At 46.3% G+C, this 26343-nt stretch overlaps 1 protein-coding gene across 2 annotated transcripts in view; it reads right to left on the bottom strand.

Annotated features, from left to right (window-relative positions):
* The window catches only part of SYT6 (synaptotagmin 6), a 29025-nt gene extending 3096 nt beyond the window's left edge, over positions 1-25929 (bottom strand). Inside the window, exons 1-6 of one of the 2 annotated variants that reach the window (XM_042884406.1) lie at positions 25585-25929; positions 11998-12334; positions 9655-10213; positions 5035-5155; positions 3642-3813; positions 2966-3116 (exon numbers count right to left, since the gene is read on the bottom strand). In XM_042884406.1, coding sequence (XP_042740340.1) covers positions 2966-3116; positions 3642-3813; positions 5035-5155; positions 9655-10213; positions 11998-12334; positions 25585-25735 — 1491 coding nt within the window. In that variant the 5' untranslated portion in view covers positions 25736-25929. Of the gene's footprint in view, positions 1-2965; positions 3117-3641; positions 3814-5034; positions 5156-9654; positions 10214-11997; positions 12335-24515; positions 24533-25584 lie in introns of those variants that run through there. The other variant, XM_042884407.1, reaches the window with a different exon arrangement.
* Positions 25930-26343: the final 414 nt, after the last annotated feature.

The following is a 26343-nucleotide window of genomic DNA, read 5'->3' as shown; positions in this document are numbered from 1 at the left end:
CTGCTCTGCACTGCCCTGGTGCTGCCGCTCTATGATATCAGACTGCGTTTGTCTTTTATAAACAACAAAGAGATTTGCAGTTTTCAGATGTCCCCCTTCAAAGTCTGGAAAGATAAACTGTAATTCTCTGTTCCTTTCTGTAAACAAATCACTTAACCTGGGAGACTGAGGTACTGCAAGGAGAGCAGTGCCCACTGATGATGGGTGCAGGTTTGTGTGCTGACAGAGCGAGGGTCCTCTGCTCCCAAATGACCTCTAGCAGCTGTGTCAGGAGGATACAATTTAGAAGGTAATTCATGATTCGTTTGCTCATGTTCTCTTCTTAATGATGATGGCCATTAAAGAAGCACAGTCGTTAAAGTTTGTTACTCACTGCTGATAAATATGGAACCACCAAAGACAGGAAATGTGACAAAAGAAAGCTTCCCTAAAGACCTCAGCTATGGAGAAGAAGCAAAACTGCTCATACTGAAGATCCAGGTGATGCCTGCACCCAGAAGAGAGGTTTTGGGATATGTTAGTACAGCACAGAGGCCAAGCAAGAGAATGGAGCAAACAGAGCAGACCACGAGGATCAACCAAAGAGCAGATGCTGCTTTCGGAGCTATGAGATGTGGTTTAGTAGCTTGTGGTACTAATAGGAATGGGAGGGTGGTTGAACTAGATGATCTTGCAGGTCGTTTCCAACCTTGCAATTCTGTGATTCTGTGATTGTGTGATTTGCTGGATCCTGGCAGCAAACGCTCAGAGATGAGGATGAGGACTGCTCTGGATTCCAGCACAGCACAGACACAGGGTGAAGAAGGGAACGAGGGGCAGCAGCTCCTCCCCAGCATCTATGCTCCAAAGCAGACTGACCCCTGTGTGCCCACAGCACTGACCCCACTGCGGCCATGGGGAGCATCCTGGGAGCCCCCTGTGTGCTGGGGAACCTGGAGGTGCTTGACACAGCACTGAATTTACGTCTCAATGATGCACAGATAGGAAAAACGTGATTAACTGTAAGAAATGGCATTTCACTAATAATTTCTGTCCAGGATCTTGTGTCTTTTTTTTTATTGTTTGTTTCTTGTTTATTTGCTTGTTTCTGTTTTGGTTGGTTTTTAGCTGCAGCAGAACTGCCAACAGCAGAACTAGAGCTGAAAAGGGCAAATAAATATCATTTGCTTGCTGGCTCTGTGCACTGGCTTGTGGCAGAAATACCAGAACAGATGATCAGAGCAGTTTTTTGTGATTTTTTTAAAAATTATTATTTTTTTTAGAGTGTTCCTGACCTGACCATGAGGGGTGAAATGACTCAACTTTTTTTTTTTTTTCCTGTTTCTGAAATCTTGGGGCTCAGCAGTGACCTTCGAAGTATATTTTAAATGGTGAGTCACCCTATATGCCTTCCTCCGTTTCTTCAAATTTCGTCATAAAAATTACATCCTTTCCTTCCCATTAATTCTCAAAACATTTACAGGAGCTTTTCTTTCCTGCTCCAACCTGGAGCTGAAAAACAGCCTTGTGGAGCCGCGTTAATGACAAACTGCAGAAGGATCTCCTGCCCCTGGGTTGGACTTGGCAGCTGGTGTCACATCGAGAGGTACCACTGACAACGTGCAGCTCACTGATCCAACGAGAGCTCACTAAGCACTTCTGCTCAAACACAGCGGTCGCCAATCCCCAGCAGTGTGAGATAGCATATGCTGCTGCCCAAACAGCTCTGACTCATGTGAGCCGTGCTTATGTTCAGCATGAAAAGCCTAATGAGAGCCTGGCACTGCTCAGCACCCAAAGGAAATGCTACTGCTGCACATCAACTTCACATTGCTTCAATCCTGTTTTGATTTACACGGATCTACACAAGTGACCCTCGGTCGTGGCTCCTTATTTACTGTGGTGGGGTTATATAGGTACTGTCAGAGCTCCGTAATCTGATGTTCCCCAGCCTCACCATGCATGGACACCTCTCACGAGCACTTGGAAAGGGAAAGAAACCTGCAGATGAAACAGGCCTGCCTATGGGATGGGCACAAACCAATGCCAGAAACCAGACTGATGAGAATGAACCGAAACAGAGAGCACAGAGCACAGACTGCATTCGTGTTAGGGAAAAGAGCAGGTTTCTAACAAAAATAGGGTTTGCTGGATCCTAACTGAGACAGCTGTGGAGGACCACCAGGTCTCATATCTGACTTCCAGCAGAGCTCAGAATCTGAACTTCAAAGAGAAGATAAAGCTCTCTTTGTTATGAACAGCCCACGGCCTTGAGGGGAAAAGCCTCCTTAACCCCAGATACAGAATTAATTGCATTTATTTTACTTCTGCTGGCTACAAACGCTGGCTTTATTTTCACAGAGTGCCATTCTCCAAATCTCTCTCCTCCAGAATTTATTACCTAAATCAGATAAAAAGCAAACAATTCCATAGGAGTGTGACAAAATGGAGCCCGAGGAGGAAGAAAATGCCAGAGATGGTCAAAATGGCACTCAGGCATTTCAGCCTTATTTCACCATCTGGGTCTATATCCAGCGAATCTCTTTCTCTGCAGATGCTTGCAGCAATTACATTTGTTCTATTTATTCTCCCTCAAAGGCTTGGAGATGAGTCAACAGAAAAATCTTCTAGGATGAAAAAACTGAAACTTGAATTATGCGATACCCCTGGACAATTTGTTCTGCAATCAGAACGGCATTCTCTTTCCTTACTGCTCTGGCTCCAATTAAAAAAAAAAAAAAAAAAAAAACCATAAGAAAACAGTAATACAGCACCAGTCACATCTGTAAATACAGCCCCTTTCCTTTCTGCTGGCAAGCTCAAGGAGTTATATCAAGACTACACCAAGATGTTCAGCTTCTGGAGCTCGTTTCTGCTGAGAACATTCCCTTGCCAGAAATCCCCGAGAGCTGCTCCTCTCTGAAAGCCCTGACCCACTCAGTCACGCACATTACGTGGATTCAAAGGAAAGAATAACTCCACACACCTCTTTGAAGGACTTCTTTACTTCCACTAATGGATGCCAGTGTGCAATGGGCTTGCGTGGGTACGCCAGCATCTCGTTCCAGTGGTCTCTCCCCAGTCCTTCCGCGTTGACCCCCACACGGCAAACCCCAATTATCTCATTGTGTCCCACTCTGAAGAACAATAGAAAAGCAACATGGTTATTTCTTGCCCCAAATGCCTGCACACAGTCAAACTCAGTTTTAGCATACTTGGTGTACTAGCAGGTAGTTATCCATAACTGTTATCCATAATGGTTGCAAACTGAGACAGGGGAGGTTTAGGTTGGATATCAGGAGGAAGTTTTTCCACACACAGGGTGGTGAGGCACTGGCACAGGTTGCCCAAGGAGGCTGTGGATGCCCCATCCCTACAGGCATTCAAGGCCAGGCTGGATGTGGCTCTGGGCAGCCTGGGCTGCTGGTTGGTGACCTGCACACAGCAGGGGGTTGGAACTGGATGAGCACTGAGGTCCTTTGCAACCCAGGCATTCTATGATTCTATGGTTCTATAACCATAAATATAAATGGCACTTTATAATACATCTCTAGAGACACATTGATGCCATACAGCAGTGCTGTGATGGTAAGGCAATGACTACTAAGCAGAACAACTGTGCCCAATGGGATTTTCTCCTCTTTCCAGAGCCTTCCGCCTACCGATCATAATCCATGACAGAGATGAGCAGGCTGACTTGATCCATGTTCTCTGGGGGAATGTCGAAGATTATTGCTTCATTATAAGTAGGATTAAGTGTATTTTTCTTTATGGTAGTTTTCTTCTTTTTCAGTCTTCGACCATCACATAGCAAAGAGACTTTGACATATGGATCTAAGAGGTGAAGAGAGGAAAAGGCCTTCTGACTACAGAGCTTTATTTTCCTACCTTCACAATAGAGAAACAGCATTTCCAAAGCATGAATGTAAGTTACCACGAGCTGAAGACACTCCTCAAATACATTTTTAGTAAAAAGGATGTCTTTGTACCAGTAGGATCCACAATTCCTCATATTGCTGTGAATGCTGAACCCCCACACAGGGGGTGCTGGACCAGGTGCTCTTTGAAAGCCCCGTCCAACCCAAACCATTCTATGATTCTGTGAGGTTCAGGCACTGGAGGAGGAAAATCTGCTTTTTCTATCTGTGATAAGGGCTCACAAGGGTAGGAAGGCCCTTGCCTCAACCCCAGAGCCAGTATTCATCAGCTGACAACAGTGGGCTCTGAGCACTCGGGCATTAATTGCGTGGCCATGGAGAATGAATTCATTTTGCTTTCTCTGAAGCAAATCTGAAACTTGAATAAAAGTTGCCTAAGAGCAAAATGTGATGCAGAATTCTGAAGACCAAAACTAGTGTGTGTGTGTGGGGGGGGTGATTTCTCAGACACAATTTCCTGCACTGCTGCCAAATCTACCCAACTGCTTCCATTATGTTTCACAGTTACAGTGAGCAGGGGAATCTGAGCGCCCATTTCTCCCAATACTAGAGAGCAGCAGAGGAAGAAAAGATTAGAACAGCTCTATCTCACTTGCCTTCTGTTGGCTGATTGTGGCAGAATGCACTTCAGTTACAAATGGCTCCTGTTTCTGCTTTTGGCTGCTTGGACAATTTCAGTGCACTCTGAAGTAGCAATAAACCTGCAGCATTTACAGAAACATTGAGCTGGCTTCTCAATTCCGAGATGTTTCCAATCATCCAAGCTCCAACTAAGCAGAAATGTTTTCAGCAGAGATCTTTTACTGCACTGCTCCTGTATCTTACACAAGTCATTGATGAAATTCAAATGCTATGATATTGATCTTTGGAATAGAAACTGCTTTTTGTGTTGAACTCCAGTCCACAGGCAGTCTCCTTGAACACTGTATTTGGACATAGAGTCATGCTTGCTGGACTCACATCCTTGGGAATGTATTTCATATAATTCGTTATATATTAAAGCACATAGAAAGCTTTCCAGTGATGACAGACAGCATCAGGAGACAGATTCCCACTGAGATATCTCATGGGAGGAGGAGGAAGCTGCAGCACGGTGCCCTCAGCCTTCAGCACCCACCTGAGTAACCGGTGATGTCCATCGCTTTGAGATTCCTGCATTTAATGACTGTTAAGGTGAGGCGACCTGCAGTTGGCAAATAACAAAGGGAAAACATGATCTCTCCCAGGTCCACGCTTTCCTTCAATAAAACAGAGAACACATTGTATTGGAAACGTGCAAGATTCAGCCTGGCTGCCTCCCCCCTCCAATGCAGTGCTTTGTGCAGGATTCACGCAGCACTCACCAGAACAAGCTTTTCCCTATGCTGTCATTTTGCAGTGAATGAGTTTTTACAATATGATAAGGCCACAGAATTTAATTTTCAGTGCATTCCAATGTTGTTTGGCTAAAAATTGTCAGAGGAGTAGGAAAATGTGCGTGTCCAAATGTTGCAACTTCATATCGCAGCTGTGGATTACCATCCACGTCTCAGTGGAGGTGCTTCCCAGCACTACACTGCAGTGAGTGCACTCTTTCTTCTCCACTGCTCACACAAGAGTGATATCCAACACCAAATGAAGGCTATTAATGAAATTATGTCAGTATCAAGTTTGTCTTGAATTTACAGAATATATCTTGTTGTGCTGTGTTTACATTACAAGGAAGGCTGCAACACAAAGAGGGACAAACCAGAGCAAGTGCATAGAAACGTGAGACCTGGCCATGCAGCAGCGCTGCATTCCTCTCGTGGTGTGCAGTGTTAGAACTGCAGCAATGGAATTTGCCCAAGGAGGCTGTGGATGCCCCATCCCTGCAGGCATTCAAGGCCAGGCTGGATGTGGCTCTGGGCAGCCTGGGCTGCTGGTTGGTGACCTGCACACAGCAGGGGGTTGGAATTGGATGAGCGTTGTGCTCCTTTGCAACCCAGGCCATTCTGTGATTCTATGACTTTCTAGTAGCTTTCCTCTGAAGACGAACATGAATTTCTGGGTGGCTGTGTACCAGAGAGACACTGCTTCAGTTTGGAAGAGAATCACCAAAGACCTCATTCAGCTGCAACTTTTTGGGTGTCGACATGCTTACTGTAGCTCAGACCATCACCCGTTCAGGTGTGCCTTCCCAGAGCTAAGAAACACAGCATCAGCTGTGTATGTCTGCACATAAATAGTGCATTAGCCAGCAGATGGCACTCAGAAACATTTAGCACTTCAGAATTACACAGATCAATACAATTGCTGTTTCAGTGCCCTGTAAAGCAACTTTCAAACACAGCTCCTCACACCTCCTGCACATGTAGCATTCTCCTTTACACCTCTCAAAGCCCATTCTGTCACGGCCTTGCTCATGGGAATTCAGGAATAAGCACAAATAGACCAAAAATAAGATTATAAATAGGAGTGGTATTATTTAAACAGCCAGAACTTCACCTGAAGTCAGCAGAAAGATTTTCAGACACCTTCTGGAAATGGATTTTAAAGAAAGTCTTGCCTTTTACACAGGGGTCTCACATCTGCAGAGCAAACCACTTGTTTATTTTTGGAAATGAAGAATTTGATTCGTTTCAGTGTTATATAATGATCCACTGAAAAGGAACTGTTCATAGAAGGGAGATGGAACTAGAAGGACAAGTCAGCACATCAGGCTCGCTGAGCTTCACTAAGAGGTGGGAGCTCTCGTAGATGGTACATGATTTTTGCCAAATTATTTCCTTCTCACTCTCTGGCAAGGCAGAGATTAAATACTCCCCTTAGACATGCAGGATAGTAGTGAGTGGTGCATACAAGTTTTGATTCTTGTCAGAGGCTTCACTTGGCTTTCGAGTCAATGGAATGCTTTCTCAAGTTTATAGTATGCAATCAGCCAAATGTTTTCTGTACAGAGCAATGTATGTACCTGTAAATAGCAAAACAGAAGTTGTCTGATGGCCACAGCTCACTGCTAAATGACTTTAATACTTAAGCACTCTGAGTTCCCACTCTGATCCCTTGCTCACCTTAAAAAAAAAAAAAAAAAAAAAAAAAAAAGAGCATCCTAAATAGCTTTCTTTTCCATAAGGCAAAATGATCTGAGTCACAGCCCCGGCATCTGTGATCAGTATTGAAATATGAGAAAACAGTTACTGAGTTATTATTCCTCTACCTTTAATGCTTCTTGATGCGTCTACTGGGAACTGAATTTCTTGCTTCACAAAATATGAATAAAGGAACCTTATTAAGGTACCAGGACGATTTTCAGCTCACACTAAGGAGGTTCTCCCTGCCCACAGGCTGAGGCCAGCACTGATTGAAGCATAGAACAAAACCATGGAATCATTCAGCTCGGAAAAGACCTTCAAGGATCACCAAGTCCAACCACTGACCCAACACCACCACGATCACTAAAGGGTTTGGGGCCAGACCAGGCAGGGGTGAGGTGATGCAATGCATCCATTCTTCTTTATGTTATTTGCTTTGCATTGGTTTGGCAGCAACTAAGGCATGACACGTGTCAGATGAGGTCCATGTTATATTGTGAGAGCACCATGTGGGCATCATGTAACCTTCTCCTCCATTCCCGGTACTGAGAGAAATCTGTTCAGAGTATAGAGCTAATACAAATTATTCTCTGAGCTCATTATATTAAGTCAAAAGATTTTTCTTTGCAGCCATAAATATGACAGAGTCAAGCTGATATATCCACATCATTCTAGAAGATTATAGACACTGGAACATTTCCAAAACTCCTATCAACAGGTCTGAGGAAGTAATGGAAGCTCTGAATCAATAACCTTTGCAGAATTGAAACAAAAACGTTTTACTGATTCACAAACTGCACAATCATTAATTAAATAGCTGCGTGCTAGCTATTTGAATAGTTTATATCATTGCTTAAAAGTGCTCCTATCTTCTTACCCACAAGATTGAGCTAATGCATTATTAGTCACCCAAAGCTTTCCTTGGGTATTATAAAAGCCCTATTTACCTTTCTCATTTTTGATTAAACTGAAATGTCCTTGGGCACATTACAGCTGCCTGAGACGTACCGATGTTGGCACGTTCCCAAAGATTGGAGCCAAGAGAACGTGGGGATGGAGCCAAGAACAGCACTCGACGTCTCCGTGGGAGCCCAGCAAGGCTGCACCACGCTTCGTGGGTGTGATGTTGGCTCTGCTTCTCTCACACTTGGAGACTTTTCCCCCAGCAGCCCTCCTGGTGGTGTCTCTCCATTTGTTCTGGTAGAGCTTTCCCCAGCATACTGATTCTCTTGGTCAGCTAGGAAAGCATCTGCTATTTCTTACAGAGCCAACCCAGCAAAATACAGAACACACACAGGTCAAAAACTCCATAACCTTCTACTGGAGCTGCTTATTCTATAGTTCACATGCTTCTTCTCCAGTGAAACAACGTGTTTCCCCTTCCCTGTTTCACCCATGCCCATGGATCTGCTCCCTCAGCACCCTCCAGGCTTACTCCTTGCACATGGATCACACAGCAAAGGAGCTCCTTGTCACTACAGAGAAAGCATTTGCCCCCAGAACTCACACCACAAAGTGACAGGCAGAACTGACAGAGCTGATGGTGACCTGAGCCATCCCAGGAGGAGCAGATGCCTCCATGTGGCATCCACAAGTGTGGTGCACCTTGCTCCTCTCCTAACAATCCCTTTGCCAAGAGAATGAATGTGCCTGGTGTCTGCTAACCTCTTACCCAGCATTTCTGCATTCATTACCGTCTACTGATGGCTATTTGCGGACTGAAGATGAGGAGAGCAAGCACTGTATGCATGCAGGTAATTGATGCCCGTGCCTGCACCTCACTTGCTGAACAAAGCAAGATGCTCCAAAGGCAGCTCACAGCACAGTTCCAGCAAGCCCTGCGGTGCCTGGAAGATGGTGCCCATACCTTGGTGTGCTTGGGCAGACACGGCAATAAACGCATGATTTCAGACACAGGGCTGAGGACTTCTCATCTTCCAGTTTCACAAATAACAATGTGACAAGACAACTGATTTGGTGTCCAACTGCAAAGCAGAGCAATCATTTGTTCACCCTCAGGAAGAATCAAGTCTGCCCAGGAGGACGGTGGACAAGCAGATAGCTACTGTGTAGAGGTTAATGTCTTTGCTTCTACACTGAGGTCAGTGTGAGAAGGAGGTTTCTCCTGCCAGCTTCAGCCAGAGCCTGCAGCACTGAAAGGAGCTGGAACATTTCCATCCCCGATATTTGGTTTCCCTTTCAGAGAGAATTCAACAGAACTGCTGAAAGACTCGCAACAACCACAGAAGTAGTTTCCAGTAAGACACTGGAATAAAGCTCTCCATATAGTAAAGCCCAGTACAGCTCCTCCAAAGCTATTTCTGGCTGTTTATCACGTGCACATGGCAGACATTCAGAACCCAAGACCTTCCCCTGACGAACAGATGACAAACAGGGAATTTACCTAACTCCTCCACCTGGTTTTTAGCAAACCTGGTGTCAGTGAGACTCACTGCAGGTGAGATAAGAGCAAGCCACCAATGAGGGGATGAAATCCCAGCAAACCAGGACTCAGGTACAGCTGTCAGGCTTCTGCATAGAGCAGCCTTTTCCATCCCTGTACATGACTGCTGGAGGCTTCCCAGTGCTCCCAGCAATACACCCTCCTGCTCCCAGCTGCACAGGGCTCAGGTAAGCCAGAGAGGAAGGCCAACCCACCCCAGCACGGCCGGGCAGACACTCACCGTTGTCGCATACTGAATGTCCTTCCAGATGGAAGTCTCCCTGGAGAGATCTGAGTCCTCAAACAGGTTCTCCAAGATAACTTCTCCTATCATGTCGTGTCTGGAGAACCTGTCAAAGTCAAAGACGCTCAGGTGGAGCTTCCTGCTCACCAGCTCCTCATGGGGCACAGGGAAATGGAAGGACTCGTCGAAGGTGGGGTTCAGGGTCTTCCTATGCACCCGTGTCTGGAACTTGCGCTTTCTGTCGGGCAGGAGGTAGATCTTCACATAGGGATCTGAGCTGCCACAGAAATCTTTGGCTGGCAAATCAAAAGCCCTGAGAATTCGGACAGTCAGCGTCTCGTTCTCGTAGTCGTACTTGAGAGTGAAGTTAATTTTCCCACAGGTTTTTGCTGCTTCCTTTTTGGGGTCCTCGGAGTCAACAGATTTTTGCTTGTAGAGCTCAGGCTTAATGCGGCCGATGCTGGTCGGCTGCTCGGCGATGGGGGGTGGGTCCATGCCATAATCCATGCTGGATACGTGCATTTGTCGTGGAAGGTGTCTTTTGAAGGAGATGTGCCTGCAAATGGAAGAGAGGAGAGCTGCATTCTTGTCCAAGAATATTCCTCTCCTTTTTCTCCCACTGGAAGTGGGAAAGCAGGGAGAGCACAGCAATGAAGGCAATGCATGCTTTTGACCTCTGCACAGAAACCACCTACACAACAAAGAAGGAGCACTGAATAGCAACCTCAAAGGTCAAAGGAATCTATCTGGCAGAACGCTAACTTCCATTGCACCTCCATCATGCTACATTCTTTCCACCTATTACACAAGTGACAGCCCACAGTCAAATACACGAAACCCAACAACTCCTTAATCAGGACACACAAACCCAGTGTGGGAGTTCTTCTTCCTCTCCTTCACCCTTGGTTCTTACAATTCCCAGACACTGGCAGTAGGATTCCCCAGGGGTGGAAAAAATAGCAGAGCTTTTAAAGTAAGAGACATTGCCAGCTCAGAAAGTTCGGTTTTGTTCTGGGTATTGTTGCTTCCAAACTTCTCCAACAGAGAAATTTTCTCATTGAGAAATGATAGATAATTCTTGACAGATAGAAAAGCACAGCCTCATCTGGAAGTTGTCCCTTGCCTTGAGCTCCCCTTCAGCACAAGTAAAATGTTACATAAGCAAAGCTTTATCTAAGCAAAGCATAAACTCTTTCTGCGGACTCGTGGCATTACTGCAGACTGGTGTGTACAGAACATGCGTGGAGTTATTTAACCATCCCAGGAACTCGTACAGTTGGAGCATCAGCTCCAGGAACTCACTTTCCTTGGCAGCTTCCTCATGCGCATCCTGGCTAGAGCTGAGAGCCGCAGAACCCAGAAGCACGAGGGTGTCCCCATGTCCCTGAGTCTGCCTGTAGCTCCTATTGCATGAGAAAGTGGCTTTGACACCTTCTCATCCACAGCCAAGTCCTGCTTCATTTGCCTCAACTCAGACAGACTGACTTTTTGCCTTCTCTCTTATAAAGGCACGACAAAAGCAGAATGCGTGTGCATGACCATCAGCTGTGCAAAATCGAAGAGCATGCACACGAATTGCAGGTGGCACAGCCTTGGTTTTGACGCCAGCTTCCTGGAGCAGAAGGCTGAGCTCTGTGCCCTGCTCGCCCTGCAGCACTGCAGCCAATTTTCTGAGCAAAGGCTGCTTTCACAATTGTTCTGTCTTACACATCACAGCCATGGCCAAGGCAAGCAGAAGTGCTGGGATGCAGCCAGGCCCTGCTCTCACTGCTTCCTGCCCTACTTTCACGGCCGTCTGTGTCAAGCAAGAAGTACCGTATTTCTCAGTGTTCTTGCAGAGGTGTCCCAAGGTTCATACAGTCTTACTCCAAATTTAAGGAGTGTGGTGCTGGAACCTCCACCCCTGGCTGACAGATGCTCATTGATCACCAGCACTGAACGCAGCCGGGGAGCAATACGTCGATTCTGCTGATCTAATTGTTGCTGCAATGAGCCGCATAAACAAGAGAGAGCATAAAGGTCTAATTCTGTCTGACCGTATCCCATCATTGATACTCCAGCCTGCTGCATGTGTTGTAACAAAATTAAAGTGGCCAAAGCATACTGACAGCTAGACACAATGAGGGCAAGTCACGGTAATAAGGATTGAAGCCTTTAATTATTATTTTTTTTTTTTTAAGAGCCCACCATCAGCCAGTCCTAATTGGTTAATGGCCAGTCCTTAGCGCTTATTCCAGCACGTCAGTGGGTGTGCTTTCCCCAAACCATCAGAACCTTGGGCTCCATTACACGCTTCCCCCACCCAACAGGTTTCACTGGGGCTTAGTACCCCCAGCTCACCTGGTGGATGATGCAGGCTCTGTTGTTTGCCTCTGGATCCGCGTGCGCCGCAGGATGTGGTCCTTCATGGACATCTGCACCTCTGCAGGGATGTCTGGTGACGTGTGGCTGATTTTCACAGCTGCCTCCAGGAAGCTGATGGTGCCCGTGTCCTGGAGCTTGTCTGCCATGTTCTCCTTATTGCAGTCTGCCTCGCTCTGCAAGACGGCCAGGTTAGAAGAAAGGGCCTTGTTCCTCCAGGGAACCCAGCACAGCTTCCAAAAGAGAAACAGAAAAACTGCCACCAGGGCCAGTCCACACACAATAACTATCACTGCAAGGAGGCTGACGGAGAGCTCTACAGGGGGAGAGAAGGCAACAGTGACAGGGAGCGGGAGGAGTGGGAAAGGAGAAAAGAAAAGAGAGATGGTGAGAAAGCCATCAGCAAAGGGAAGAAGTGATCCAACCTGACTTATATCGTGCCTATTGGAGAGCTCTCAGCAGGTTCTGCACAGGAGAGCCAAACCCAAGTGAATCCCAAGATCACTGCCTTCTGCAAGCACATCTGTGGAGAAAAGGACACCTCCAGATAGGTAAAATTATTAAGTTTTATACTATGGCAGTGAGCTTGGCTACAAAACACCCCCTTGGCTTTCTTTTGTGGCACTGACATACAACTGATCCTCAAATCAAGCAGAATTTTGGAACTGAATGAGAGAAAAGCAAGTTCCATTGGCATAATCCATTTTGCTTCTTAATGCAGGTGTTCTGTCGCTGCATTAAGCAACATCCTCAGTCTACCTGCCACGGTCCTGGAAGCAGATTGTTGTACCATTAACACTCGCTTCTTGCCCAGCTGCACCCAAAAGGAAAATAAGGAAATAAAGAAAATAATTTAAAAAAATCAGAAGTTGCTGATGCAGTGAAATCAAATATAGAAGGAGACGGCATAGAAAACACTACACGTGTTTCCTTGTTCTGAACAGCACAGAAGCTGCGTATGTTCTCTGCTTTTCTGAGTCACTTCCAACTCACACTTTATGCATTTCAGCCCCTCGGTCTTTCCTGGAGTGAAAGATTTTCCCTCCCTATGAGAGAAGAATTAGGGAAAAAAAGAGCGTGCACATACATATGTGTGTGTGCTGAGAAATGATTCACACCAGTTCACAAAGAGAAAATATTGGCTACTTTAAATTCCTCTCTTAGAGTGTTTTCATCCCCAGGTTTCCACTCAAACCATAATTCCAAGTGTTTGAAATGCACAAACATATCAGTCCCTGGAGATGAAGACAAGATCCATACTGAAATCATGCCCACAGTGTCAGGATTGGAGAAGATTCAGTTGCAGACTGCTTTGAGATCAAGGAAAATTCCTTGCTTGCCTGCAGTGCCCAGCAATGCTGTACTCCTGATTTAGGAAAGTGTGAGTCAGGACAGGTAGGAAAGGAAAAAAAAGGATTTAATGCAAACATCCAAGCTCTCCCCTCCATGAGCTCTAAGAAATGCTTGAAAAAAAAAAAATGCATTTAAAGCCATTTCTCTCAAAATTCATCCTTATTGGGCAGTTTATAGCTCTCAGCACAGAACCCGGGAGACCACATCTGTGCATCACTGCACACAGTAACAGTCCTTCCTGACATCTGCTTTATCTTCACCAGAAGCCATGAGAGGACTCATACCAAGTGCAAATTCACAAAGAGCTTAAGGCAAAGCTTCTGAATGCCCCCAGGTTCTGTGCCTCGAAAGGCAGGGATGGAAGCTGCCAGCAGGTACAGATGGAAAGGATGAATGCTGTCCAGAAGTTCTGCAAGACCTTCCTCTCTTTCCTTAACAGCCTCATGTGCAGCTCAGATTGCACCATTTATATTCTGATGGGGTTCCAGGATAGAAATACCTACCAGAATAAATAGGTCCTGTCTTATTCAACAAAACTTAGGATTGTACCAGTCAGCAGTGGAGCTTCCACAGAGATTTGGCTAAATGAGTTCTCAGCACAGCAATGAGCACAAAGGTACCACTTCCCTTCATTTAGGGATAAGTCCTGGAGTTGTGCCCAGGTTGCTCAAACAGCCAAGAAGAAAACCTGAAGAATCCAGACTTATAGCAAAGGCTTCTGCCTTTCCTGTTCTGACTTCTTCCTCTGCATGCACGTTTTTGAAAGTCAGTCGTCTTTTCCAGTGCCACTCCTTCAAATCCCTGCAAGCTGCCCATGGGCTGAGCCTGGACCGAATCTCAGAGCATCCCAAGTGGGAAGGGATTCCCAGAGCTCAGTGCCTGAGATTTACTCGGTGAATACTCCAAGAGCCTCATAAAAGTATTCATACAAAAATCCAGCAGCCCAGCAGGAACGTTTTTAGGATCAAGCTGCTTTGCAGATTTAACTTCAGCAACTGCTTTGTCAGCAAGCAGCAACTGATATCATGAGCCCTCGCTCGGATATTCATCCTTTCCAGTTATTTAAATATACTGTGTGAGCTGTTACAAAGGAAACAGTCGCAATGCAGAGTCTATCACTGCTGGAAGTGACAGAAAAGTTCACCTTAAGATACTTCTCCCCATTCCAAGGAGTTACGCAGCACCCATCAATCTGCCAACACCCCCCACCTCTTGACACGAAAACATCCCAAAGATGTTAACCCAAAAAAACCTGTTGCCAGTTTGAGAAAGATCGTAGTCCCCATCACCTCCTGCTGATCTGCTGTTCGTAATGCATTTGACAGGATCCATGGATATTTTTATGCATGACCTCCCACTCTTGCCTCTGACAGCTCACATAAAACACAAGTGGAAGGGATCGAGATTTTACAGACATTCTTTAAGCAATTGCCTGGGAGGGATATTGGTTTATCTGAAGATGGCATTAAATCCCCCAAGACTTATCCCTGACCTATTAGACTTTCGTATCAGTTGGATGGAGTTGACCTTAATTGATTTAATGAGCTTTCTCCAGTGGATCTGAAAATATCAATTACTTTAATAAATACCTGTTATTCAAAATATTATGCCTTAAATGTCCTCTAACTTACAGCAAGCTTCACCAAAATCTTTTCCACATCAGGATAACTGGAAAAGGCTCCCTTCAGATGGGAATGAGTTTTCCTTTAATTGTGCCACAGATTCCCCAGAGTAATTCAATGCTGAGTTTAATAACGTGATTAGAAGAGGCTGTTACCAAAGAGCATACCTCATTTGTGTTAAATGGCATTAAGTATACGGAGAAATAGAGTTTTCTGAAACAGAAAGCCATTTGCTGGCAGGACTTACACAGGCATATCCACAGGAATGCCCACACTACTCATTATCTTTGCTCTGCTTTCCTTTAGTGACCAGGGGGAATGATTTCTGTTACAGGAGAATGCCAGCAGTACCTGGGTGGCCAATGCTAAGCCATCATTGATCACCACTAACGCAATGGGAGGTACCATTAAACATGAAATCTGAGTCAACTGAGGCTCCAGCCTCCCACACCTGCAGCCTAGCATAAGAAAATAATGAACTGAAGTCTTCAGAGATGGCACAGAGCAGCTTAGGCCAAAATGCTGCAAAAACAACGCTGCTCTTCTGCTTCTGTGCATCTTGATACCGAGTCTTAGAGCAAAGTCCATAGGATGACTCCAAACTACAAAGCTTCAGGGAAGGTCACAGCTTTCTTCTGCACTCCTCCTGCCTTTCAAACAAAGGATGAGACAGCCCAGGGCAGAATGAAAGGACAGCACAGTAATTTAAAACTTTGAAGCTAAAAGCAAATTTAAGAAAGGGAAATCCTTTCTTGGTTATCCAAGCTCCTTTCCTTGCACTCCAAAGGCATCTCATTAGCAAAAAAGATTTTTTTTTGTTTCATCTTGGATGGAACTAATTAAGAGAACATCATGGAACCTCGACTCCACTTTATAGCTCAGATGACTTCACAGTACCCTGGCTGAGTTACCAAAAGGGATAATTAGCAATGTCCGAACAGAAAATGATTAATAACATGACAAAGCTGTGATAAAAACAGCCTATTAACTGCAAGACAATGCGTGGCTTCTTATGGCAACGCTGACTGTTAATAGTCAGAAGAAGCTGCACTGATATTAAAGAGATGCACAGGTAACTGCATTTCATGAGAAGAGTTGGATTTAATATCTTCGAAGATGCAATTTAGCTTTTCTTCCATCCACTCCCCATCGAGAAAACAAAACGTGTGGGACAGCTCTCACATCCCAGCAATCATTAGCCATTTCAGCAGCTGTTGGGATTGAACAAAGTTTGAGCACCACAGGTGAAAGCTTAAGGGTCCAACAGCCACCTTTCCTGTGCACATTTCTGACCATTAAGCTTCCCAGAGGCCAATGGAAAAACCTTAGAATCGGGGAAAGCTCTCCCTGGTTTATTTCCCACCAAAAAAACAAACATCACTCAGGAACTCCCTTCTTGCCACAGCAGATGCTGCCTGGAAAAGCAGTCATGGGAGCACAGGGAAGATGAGGATGACGGTGTTGTACCTTCACTTTGTTTCTGCTGGCTGCACACTGGTTTTCCAGAATCATGTTTTGGCCATTGCTCATACCGTGTCAGCAGGTGTTTCCAGGCTTCTCCACCCATTTTTGCCACAATTTTCTATTGCAAAGGGCTTGTGAGAATGAGAATATATCTTTCTATTTCTATGCTTTGTAGAAATCGCACATCCAAATGCTGGATTAGTGTGAGAGTTATTGCTGGAAGAGAAGGCAAGGAGCTCTGGGGCTACAACAGAGCACGAGGCACTCACCAATTGCTAATCTAATTTATGGGTCATTGAGAAGCACAAGCAATGTAAATCTGATGGGCTGAGGCTTGGAAATTGGACATGAGAAACTGTGATGAGCCTCAGCTACCTGGCCTGGGGAGCTGGAGGGGAAGCACATGACAACAGCAGGGGAAAAGGAAGAAGTTTCCATTCAATCCTGGCTATGAACATGTTTATTCAGCAACGCTGTTCAGCTTTGAAGCATTATAGAGCTCCAAAGGAGCAGGGAACAGAACAGAAACGAAATGCTGGGGCAGTGCAGATACACAGCATCCAGCAGCAGTACAGCTAGAGACAAAATAGGAACTGCAACAGAGCAAAGGAACAGCCCCTTTGGGACCAGCGCTCACAACAAAACACAGAAGGCACCAAGGAGCAAAGCAGCAAGCAGAGCACTTTGCAACAGGAATTTTGAGATGGAAACAGGCTGCCTTATGAATTGTAAAATGCTGAGTTTGATGAGAGAGGCGATCCGCAGTGCAGTGCTGCTCTCAGCCAGCTCCTTCTTCCCTTCTCAAGCATGCCACAGGCATGGGAATCTTGACAGAACAAACAGAGAACACACCATCCCTGGCACCCAGCAGCAGCCAGCAGCTCTTTGACAGAGCCTGCAGCTGAGTGTGCACTGGGGTCTGCAAAAAGCATCAGCGAGAGGTAATCATTGCAAGCCTGTCACCAGCTGCCTCTGCTGGTTGGGAGCATGCCCAGCATGCCATTGCTCTGCTTGATGTGTTCATTGTCACATCTGCAGGTCCACTCGCTGCCATTTGGGTGTCATCTGAAACTCAGCAACACCTCTTGATTTATTGGCTACATTCCCTAGGCAGCTATGAGCTCTGGGATAATGTCCTGAAATATTCTTGGGCATTCTTCAGCATTAACAGCTGTCACTTCAAAGTCTAACTGCTGCCAATTCTCTTTTCACAGGTAGCCAACAGCAGAAATGCGTTGTGAAGCACTGCAGCAGGAGCTCCTGCTTAAACATCGGAGAGCAACAGTGCAGTAGCTGGGGATGGGAAAAGATCCCACTGAATTTTCAGCAGATTTTCAGGGATTGGCTCAGAGAACAGTTATGGATGAGCAGAGCTTTTATCATCCTTCAGGCATTATCTATCAGCCCCACATAGAACCATCAGGCAGCAGCACCCCACCAGCACCAGGCCACCAGAGGCATCCCCTGTGCCTGCACGGTTTATCAGCTTGCTTTGCAGATCCTCCAAACTGTTTCTATCCAAGGAGCAGCCTGAGCAATAGGAACACATGTAAGCTGTCACCTACTGCTCTATCTGCACCTTCTGGCACTCTGCTTTGACTATGAGGAGCTTGGCTGCTTGTCAGGTTTCTTTAGAGAGGCAGGCAGCACTGCCCAGCCTGAGGGCATCCTTACAGCATGCGAGAGAGGAACATGAAGGGACACAGAAATATTCACTACTGTGACCAGTCTGGAAAGAAACAAATCAGCACGTTCTAATTTCCTGATAGTAAAATAATTAACTGATTATCCTTCTTGACTGCCTACTGCAGCACAATCCTATGAAATACCAATGGCTCTGGAACACCAACTCCTCACAATGCCCCCTTCAAAACTCTGCAGTCCCACCTTCCTCCTGCAAGCAGCAAGAAGAGGTTCATTCTATTCGTGCTCTTCCTCCATTCTGGGACAGTGGGTACATCTATCAGCTTCCAGCAGCTTCTTCCTGCACCCAGAGGCTCTGCAGGAGCTCAGCCAGAGTCTGCCCACCTTACCTGCACATCACAGCTGCCTAAAGAGAAGGGAACAGAGACGGAAGGCTCTCGCTGCCTGTGCTGAAGTTTCAGTGAGATAGAGAAAACTTCTTAAAAATTAATTCACTGCTACCACAGGGTTCCTGCCACACCAGAGCTTATTGGAATGCAAACTATCAGCTTCAAAGGCAAGGATGAATCAGAAGCTATTTTGAGAGTAATTATATAAGATTACAAAATTCAAAATATTTTATTCTCACACACTCAGTGTGAGGACAACCTGCTTCAAAAGGGGACCTTGGGGGGAGCCCGCGTCCAAGCAATTGATCCATGGTCCAAGGACTGACCAGTTCCAGCCCAGACAAAGCTTTCTTTTGTTGAGCATTGCTGGGGTTTTGTTCAGCACCTACTGCAATCCTTCAGGAGATACAGTTCTGTATCTGGGAGAACAGCGATGGCTGTAAGACATGGACAACTGGATGAGGCTGTCAGAAAGGTCTGAGGACCTCGTGCATCACCTGCATGAGATCTGGATTTTCCCTTCAGACTGCACCAAAAGAAAGCTTTTTGCTGAAACTTCTGTTGGTATGTGCAACAAGAAGGGGAATTTGAGCTGCCAACAACATTGCACTTCTGTAATAAAAGTGACCCAAAGAAATAAAAGGAAAAATTTCTCCAAACTAAGGAAACATATCCCAGTGACTTCAGTTGCTTCATGTCTTAATCAGCTGTTCTCTGGAGTATTATAAATGAGATAGTAACAGTTGTCATTGCTTTATGCTTAACTGATGACAATCTAATGAACTATTTATAAGCCACGCAGCATGCAATTACAGTCCATAGCTGTGTGCTACTCCCATGACAGTTCATCACTGTGTGCTGTAGCAACATCTGTGAATGACTCGGTAGCACAGAACACATGTGTGCTCCCTGAGCACTGAGCTGTCACAGGAGTGCATGCATTTCTTTGCAGCATTTGCAAACGTGCACAGAAAATAAGTGATACGTCAGAGACAGCGCCCAGTGCGCTGGGATGTCTGGCAATTGTTATCAAATGAAAGCAGATACTCTGGCAATGGATGTCCTCCTAATGATGTTTCTGAAAGGGTTCGTATGTGCAGGGCTTCTGGCATCCCTCCTTCAGTCTTTGCTGCACATTTTTCTGTGTTGTCAAACAGGAACCTGCTACATTACCAACTGAACTAAACATGAGGGTGGCCTTAATTAGTGGCTGCAGTCTCACTGAGCATCCTTTAGGTAAGTTCCTTTTCTCCACAGACAATTCAGCATACAGCCACTCCAGATACCCCCTCGCTGTCTCTCCAGGATGCCATTTTGCACTGTGCAAGTGTAATTAATGGCAATGCATGGCAGAAACACATCACATCTCTCCCAAACCACTGCTATCATAAATGACTGCTGTGCGCGCGAGTCCACTGGATGAAGCTATAAGGGCTGCAGAGAGGCATTCTGTGATACACAGACAGGAAGAAAAGAGTGCATTATTGCACCTGAAGAAGAAATAAATAGCAAAGCCAGATAAAGCTGCTTAACCAACATCAAATGAACACTCGTCTTTTCTAAGGAAAATGAGTGTAGCAAAAGATGTGAACAATGAGAGGAGGAAAGAGGGGAAGAAAACAAGGATAGCTGAAACTACAGCTAAATGAAATTTGTATCAGAGCTGAGGTAGGTGATGGTGCTGGTTTTCATCTCCAAAAAAATAAATGTGCACACAAGACTATGTGAATATGGTTTGTGCAGCAGGCCGTACCCACAGTGCTGGTATGATCCCAGCACAGCTGTCCAGCAACAAATACCTGCAAACAAAACCATCAGCTTCTCAGGATCCTGCTGCAAAGCAGTGGAGACAGACAGGGTAAGGATATGCCCTGATTTGAACCAGCTGAAAGCACATGCTTGGTTTCCCTAAAGCATAGGGAGAATTCTTTCACTATCAGCAAACATTTCAAAGGGGAAGACAGAAATCTTTAAAGCAAAAGTCTGTTAAGGAAAAGAGGCTCTACAGCATGGAAAAGAAAAAGAAAAATATAAGAAAGTAACTTCAGAAATGTGGACTTACCAAGGAGGCAGCTTTTTCTCCAGCTCAATCCGCCGCCACTGCCCTCAGCCTGCTCACCCTCCCAATTAACACCAGCAGCAATCTGGCTGCCTGTTTCTATGGAGTTTCAGATCCCCATCCCTGACTATGCATGAGGCGACTGCAGCAGCGCAGGAACAGCTCTGAGGTCCGCAAAAAAACTACAAACACACTCAGACTCTCTGACTGCTTCAGGAACGAACCAACCAGCAGCAATTAAGCAGATTCAAGCCTCGCCGCTATGCAGAGTTACTTAGAAAGCTCCCAGGCACGCACTGCACAGCTCTGTAGTGCTGTTTGTTTACCAGGACCATTACGGTGAGCACAGAGCCAGCTGTGAAGTCGCCAAGCAACACACCAAACACACAAACATATTCATAGACAAACTATACAATCAATTTCCCCTTGATTTATGCTGCTGGTTTTGACCTTATTCTAATAGTTTTTTTTTTTTTTAAGCCTTCCTCTAGCTGCAAGGTTTGAACACGACACCTTCAGGATCAGAGCACAAACCTGTTCTGCTTGAGCTAAAGAGCAAATCTGCTGCATGCAGCCCTTGCTGGCTCTCTACCGGCTGGTGGAACAGGCACAGAGGAAGGCAAAATCCATTTTGTAAGTGCATTGCTCCGTGCTAAGAAAGATCTTTGCCCACAAGCACTGCTCCTCACATGCTTGGCTTCCAGAGTTGTAAGCCTGGATGATTAGTATTAGTTTTGCCTGGATGGCTTCAAACATGTTCACTGTTATACACCATGATTACTTAAAATATACTTGAACAGTGATTCAGAGAAGTATGTTATTACAGCCAATAAGTAAAAGCTGGAATTGCCCTTATTTCACAGCTAGTGGCTCGAGGCATCCCACATCAGTGAATGGGCACGCCATCAATTTTCCATTAGTCAAGCTGCCCGATCAAGGGATATTTTTTTCCCTTCACGTACTTCAGATGCAATTTCTCCATATAAAAATATTTTATCCCCATCAGCATTTCTGCAACAAACCACCCCATACTGCACAGAAATTCAGCCTCTTTCCTCCCGCAGCAGGAACGCTTACAGACCTGTGGGTTTTGCATTTAATAGTATTTGCAGTGTGCCAGGAGCACTCAGTGCTGCACAAGAACGGCCTGTGTCACAGAATGCAAGAAGAGCAGTTCACACAAAGGGCAAAGCACTGACTGTGCACTGAGTTATGGAAGGGTTAGAGCTGGAAAACCACACTGGAAAGCAGACGCTCTCTTCAAGTCTCTTGTTTTCCCATTTCCCCCCACTTGTTCTTTTCCTTCCTTTCACTTTGGGTCTGACACCTCATACCTGCAGAGCACCAGGGCACTGTGCTAAAGGCAATCCGTGCCCAGGGAAGGGGCTGGGGAGGATGCTCACACTGTGCTGAAGTCAGCAGGGTCTGCTGCTCACACAGCCTACAGGGTAAAGGCTGCCACACATTTTGCACGTTGCCTCCAAAGCGTTCCTGAAGAGCTCAGTAAACTCAGAGCGACTGCTGCAGCTCCAGGGCACAGCAGTGATATATCCATTTGCTTAAGGTGCATCACTGCAGTGGTAAGTGTTGGCTCTATATCACAGATCTCCTCCGCCTGTAGCTCGTGGCTGTCTGCTATCTGCACACAGCATCACCGCACAGCAGCTGAGGACGGGCAGGGAAGAGCTGTCAGGTGCACTGAGCTGCAGGGGGGTGAGATGGGCACAACAAAGGACACCGCCTTTGCCCAACCTCAGGGCCCACAGCCAGGAGAGCAGGGCTATTCCTGGCACTGCTGCTGACACATCAGTGCAACACCTTCCTCACCCGAGAGCCTTATTTTTCAGACACATGGAGTTATTACCCAGCAGCAGCCCGCTCTGCTCCTTCATTGGTACACAGTGCTGTACGGCATACTGGAGAAATGCTGCAGCTACATTTCTCTTATTGACTAAGTAGAGGAACAGGCTATTACATAACCCAAAGCACAGAGAGTAGGGTAGCATCTACTTGATACACAGAAGCTCTTCTCACATCCTATTCAAAGTGCTTTCCAACAAGAGAATCTGTGCACAAAACCAGAGCTGCACAGTGCTGTGTATTTTCACATAAACCGCTCCAGTGTTTTTACATCCACAGTTCTTTTCCATGGCCAGATGCAGTTCAAGAAGGTTAGTAGTACTTAGCTAACTCCCTAGCGATGCTCCCATTCATCAGCTACATGAGCTGCACAGGGAGCCCTGACAATTCAACCTTATTCATCCATCAGCCAATAGATCTATCCAGGAGATAAAAAAAACTTGCAGAGAAGTCCTTGAATTCATATGACAGTGGGACAAATTTACCCCAGCAAACATTGCATCCAGATTAGCACAGCTGTGCTGCCCAACGCAGCATCCAAGGCTGCACTGCTCCTCCTCTGACCTTCCTGCTGGTGCTGAGATGGCACTGTTCCTCAAAGCCTTATCACTGCTCACCTCCGCACAGCTTTGGTTTTTAATCTGCACATTATTATGTTTAGGAGCCCAGCAGATCTGAATTTAGGATTCCTGGTGACCAGTAGCAAGTTTGCTTCACACAAACCTGCCGTGGTGTAACATGATGGAAAGCACAGCAACGGCAGCAGAGCTGCAAGGTCCCAGGCTGCAGCAAGTGAGGATTTCTGCTCAAATGCAACAGCCATGAGCACAGAAACAAAGGAAAGAAGTTGCTTACCACGGGAAGGCCTCAAGAAGGCAAGGACCTCCAGCAAGATACCCTTGCCTCCACTGCCAACCCTTAAATGAGGTCTGGGAAGAGGTGGAACCAGGATCTGGTCACTCAGGTACATTGCATACACCTGAGCTCCCTGGGTTGGCCCTGCCTTCCCACCAGGTGCTCCATCACTGTTTCAGACCATGACTCAGCATTCCTCCTACAGCTGGAAAATGAGGAAAGCACAAATGCAGGTAATGAGATACACATCCGGACTGTGGATGGGAAAGGTTATCTCACCAACACACTCAATGTACCACTTAGCACTTCCTGCAAACAGATGCGCTTCCTCTGCTGGTACAGTTTCACAGCTTTGCAAAGTATGGTACCTGTAGGACACAAACAGCATCCTCATTTCTGCCTGAGCTTAAAATGGGCCTGGGCACTTTGAGCAGAGATCAGAGTGCCCAGAGCTGTCAGCCCAGCACAGCCTGAACCGTGACAGAGGCTGAAGCATTTGCAGCTGTTAAAGGAGGATGTTGGTGTGACCTGAAAATATGCCAGTGAGGCCCTTGATGGGCTACATAAATGCCTGCAGGGCCCTATCTGCCATCTCCATGCATGTAACAAGAACAGAAGTGGTATTTTTGCTGCACGCTCAGGGAAACATTAACTTTGTTACCAAGGTAAAAAATATATATATGTAGGAAACGATGTCAAAAGTCATTTGTATTAGAGAAAAGAGCATCAGTGGATGATGCACCTAAAGATGGTGCCAGCAGAGGTAAGAGCCCATCAGAAGATGACAAGTCACACATGAAATGGAAACATCAGGTCAGGCACAGTGGCCAGCAAACACAGAGAGCCCCAGGGTGAGCTGAGGTGTGCTGCTGCAGCCTCATCCCAGCAGCAGGAACAGCTGGGAGATGCACAGTGAGCCCTGGGCAGGGGCTGAGGGATGGCTGCACTGCTCAGCTCTGCACAGATCTCCAAGGGGGACACAAAAGGTTTCTGAGTACTTGGAGTCAGGCTGGGCTGATAAACCATCATGCATTGAAACCTCAAAATAGATGTCAGCTGCTTTAAAAAGAAAGCACACCAGTGATTCAGTGCACAAGCAGCTCAGGGCATGCTACCCATAACGTTAACAAGCATTATTTCATTTGCTTGGTGTATAATCAATGAATATAAAGAAATTATAATTACAAAATAAACAAGAAAGTTTGGCAAAGCAGATTAAAATAACAAAAAGAGGATAGATAGAAAGCTTACCCACATCCTGGGCTCACTGCAAAACTCCAGAAGAGGGATCTCCAGAAGAGATCCTTTCCCACTGGTGGTCAGCACTTAAATGGGATCTAGGAGAGGTGCAGCCAGGCTTCACCCTTCCAGCAGCACAGGTGAATTGCCTTCACCTGTGCTCCCAGGGCTGACTCAGGCCGTGATTCAGCAGTTCCTACACACTTGGGTTTTGCTCCTCCGTGTGAACCTGTGATGTTTGTTCCCTCTGCAAATGTCTTTGGAAGTTGCAGGCAAGGGCTGCTCTCTGGAAGCTGTGAGCTGAAGCATACAGGGAATTCACCACATTCCCATGCAGAAGTGCTCCTTTGTCTTCAGAGCCATACACCAACTGCTCCTGGCCCACGCATCACCCTGCCTGGTGAATAGAAACTCATGCAAACCCGTCCTTTTCTTGAGCTAACAATCTCTGTCTCTTAAATAGGCATTTTATTGCTTCTCTCTCCATATGGGATGGGAGTTGAGGTTTATAACTGAACGAGGAACTTTCATGGAAACTTAAATTAACATCACCAACAACCTCTCCAACCTTGCAGCTCTCCCAGTTGGGTGACACTGAATCACACCAACAGATTAATCAGCACCTGCACCAGCTGTGGAAGGCATAAAGGAAAATAAAGACAGATCTGTGCTGAAACAGTTCTCACAGAATCACAGAATCACAGAATCACAGAATCACCCGGGTTGGAAGGGACCCCAAGGATCATGTAGTTCCAACCCCCCTGCCTAGCAGGGCCACCAAACATACACATTCAGATTAGGTTGCCCAGGACCCCGTCCAACCTGGCCTTAAACATGTCCAAGGACGGGGCATCCACAACCTCCCTGGGCAGCCCGTTCCAGGGCCTAACCACTCTCCTAGTAAAGAACTTCCCCCTAACATCCAACCTAAATCTTCCCTCCTTCAACTTAAAACCATTTCCCCTAGTCCTGCTGTTCTCCCCTAATTCCAACACTGAAATCCCAAAAGTCCCCCCCTGTGCAGGCGTTTCCCTGCTTTGGATGCTTGCAGTCCTAAGCTCACAAGACCAGAGTACTGTACCTGGCTCGGAGATGCTCAGGCTCTGGTCTGAAGGCAGAAGGAATTCCCTGCACGTGTCCAGATGCAGGGCAGGAAGGCTTTTCTTCCTGCACAGCTCGGTGATGATGCGAACTGCCTTCTGACAGCGGCTGTCATCCTCGGTGCCACTCATCTCCCAGACCGCATCCTCCGCTGCCCCCCTTCTGTCTCAGGAAGTCCAACTAGGAGCACAGGCTGTGCCTCATTCCAACAGCTGCAGTCCCACCCTTTGGCATGGCTGCACTGTGGGGGTCCCACGTACCCCAACGCTTGGAGCTGCGGGTCGGGCTGCAGAGCCCTGTGCTGTCTGCGTGCTCCTGGCGCTCAGATTGCCTCTGAGATCAGAGATCTGTTTACTGCCAAAGAGTGTTCCAGACAAAGAACCTCCTACTAAATTCAGTTTCGTGCCCTCCATACTATGCTTTTAAAGCTGCAGCCCAGATAATTCCTTTTAACCCTTCTAAGGCTCTTCCTCTTGATTTTCTGGGCACAGAGTTTCAAGCCCTGCTCCCAGAGCAACCCTACAAAGAAAGTGAATGCTGAAATCTGACTGAGGATAGCAAAGAAACACTGCACAAACTACTGCAGCTGTTAAAGGCAGCGTGGAACAAGAAGTCAGGTTTGTTTGTTAGCATCAGTGCCATCGCAGCCAGCTGGAGGTGGCCATCGAGACCGAGAACATTATTGTATTTTGTAATCAGATTTTTAAAAACACCAGAAACCTGTAGCATTTATTATTTC

This window comes from Lagopus leucura, unplaced genomic scaffold (assembly GCF_019238085.1).
Source record: "Lagopus leucura isolate 7727_CA_CO unplaced genomic scaffold, USGS_WTPT01 Super-Scaffold_100043, whole genome shotgun sequence".
Lineage (NCBI taxonomy): Eukaryota > Metazoa > Chordata > Aves > Galliformes > Phasianidae > Lagopus > Lagopus leucura.
The sequence above is the reverse complement of the archived record's forward strand: the minus strand, read 5'-3'. Positions and strand labels throughout refer to the sequence as shown.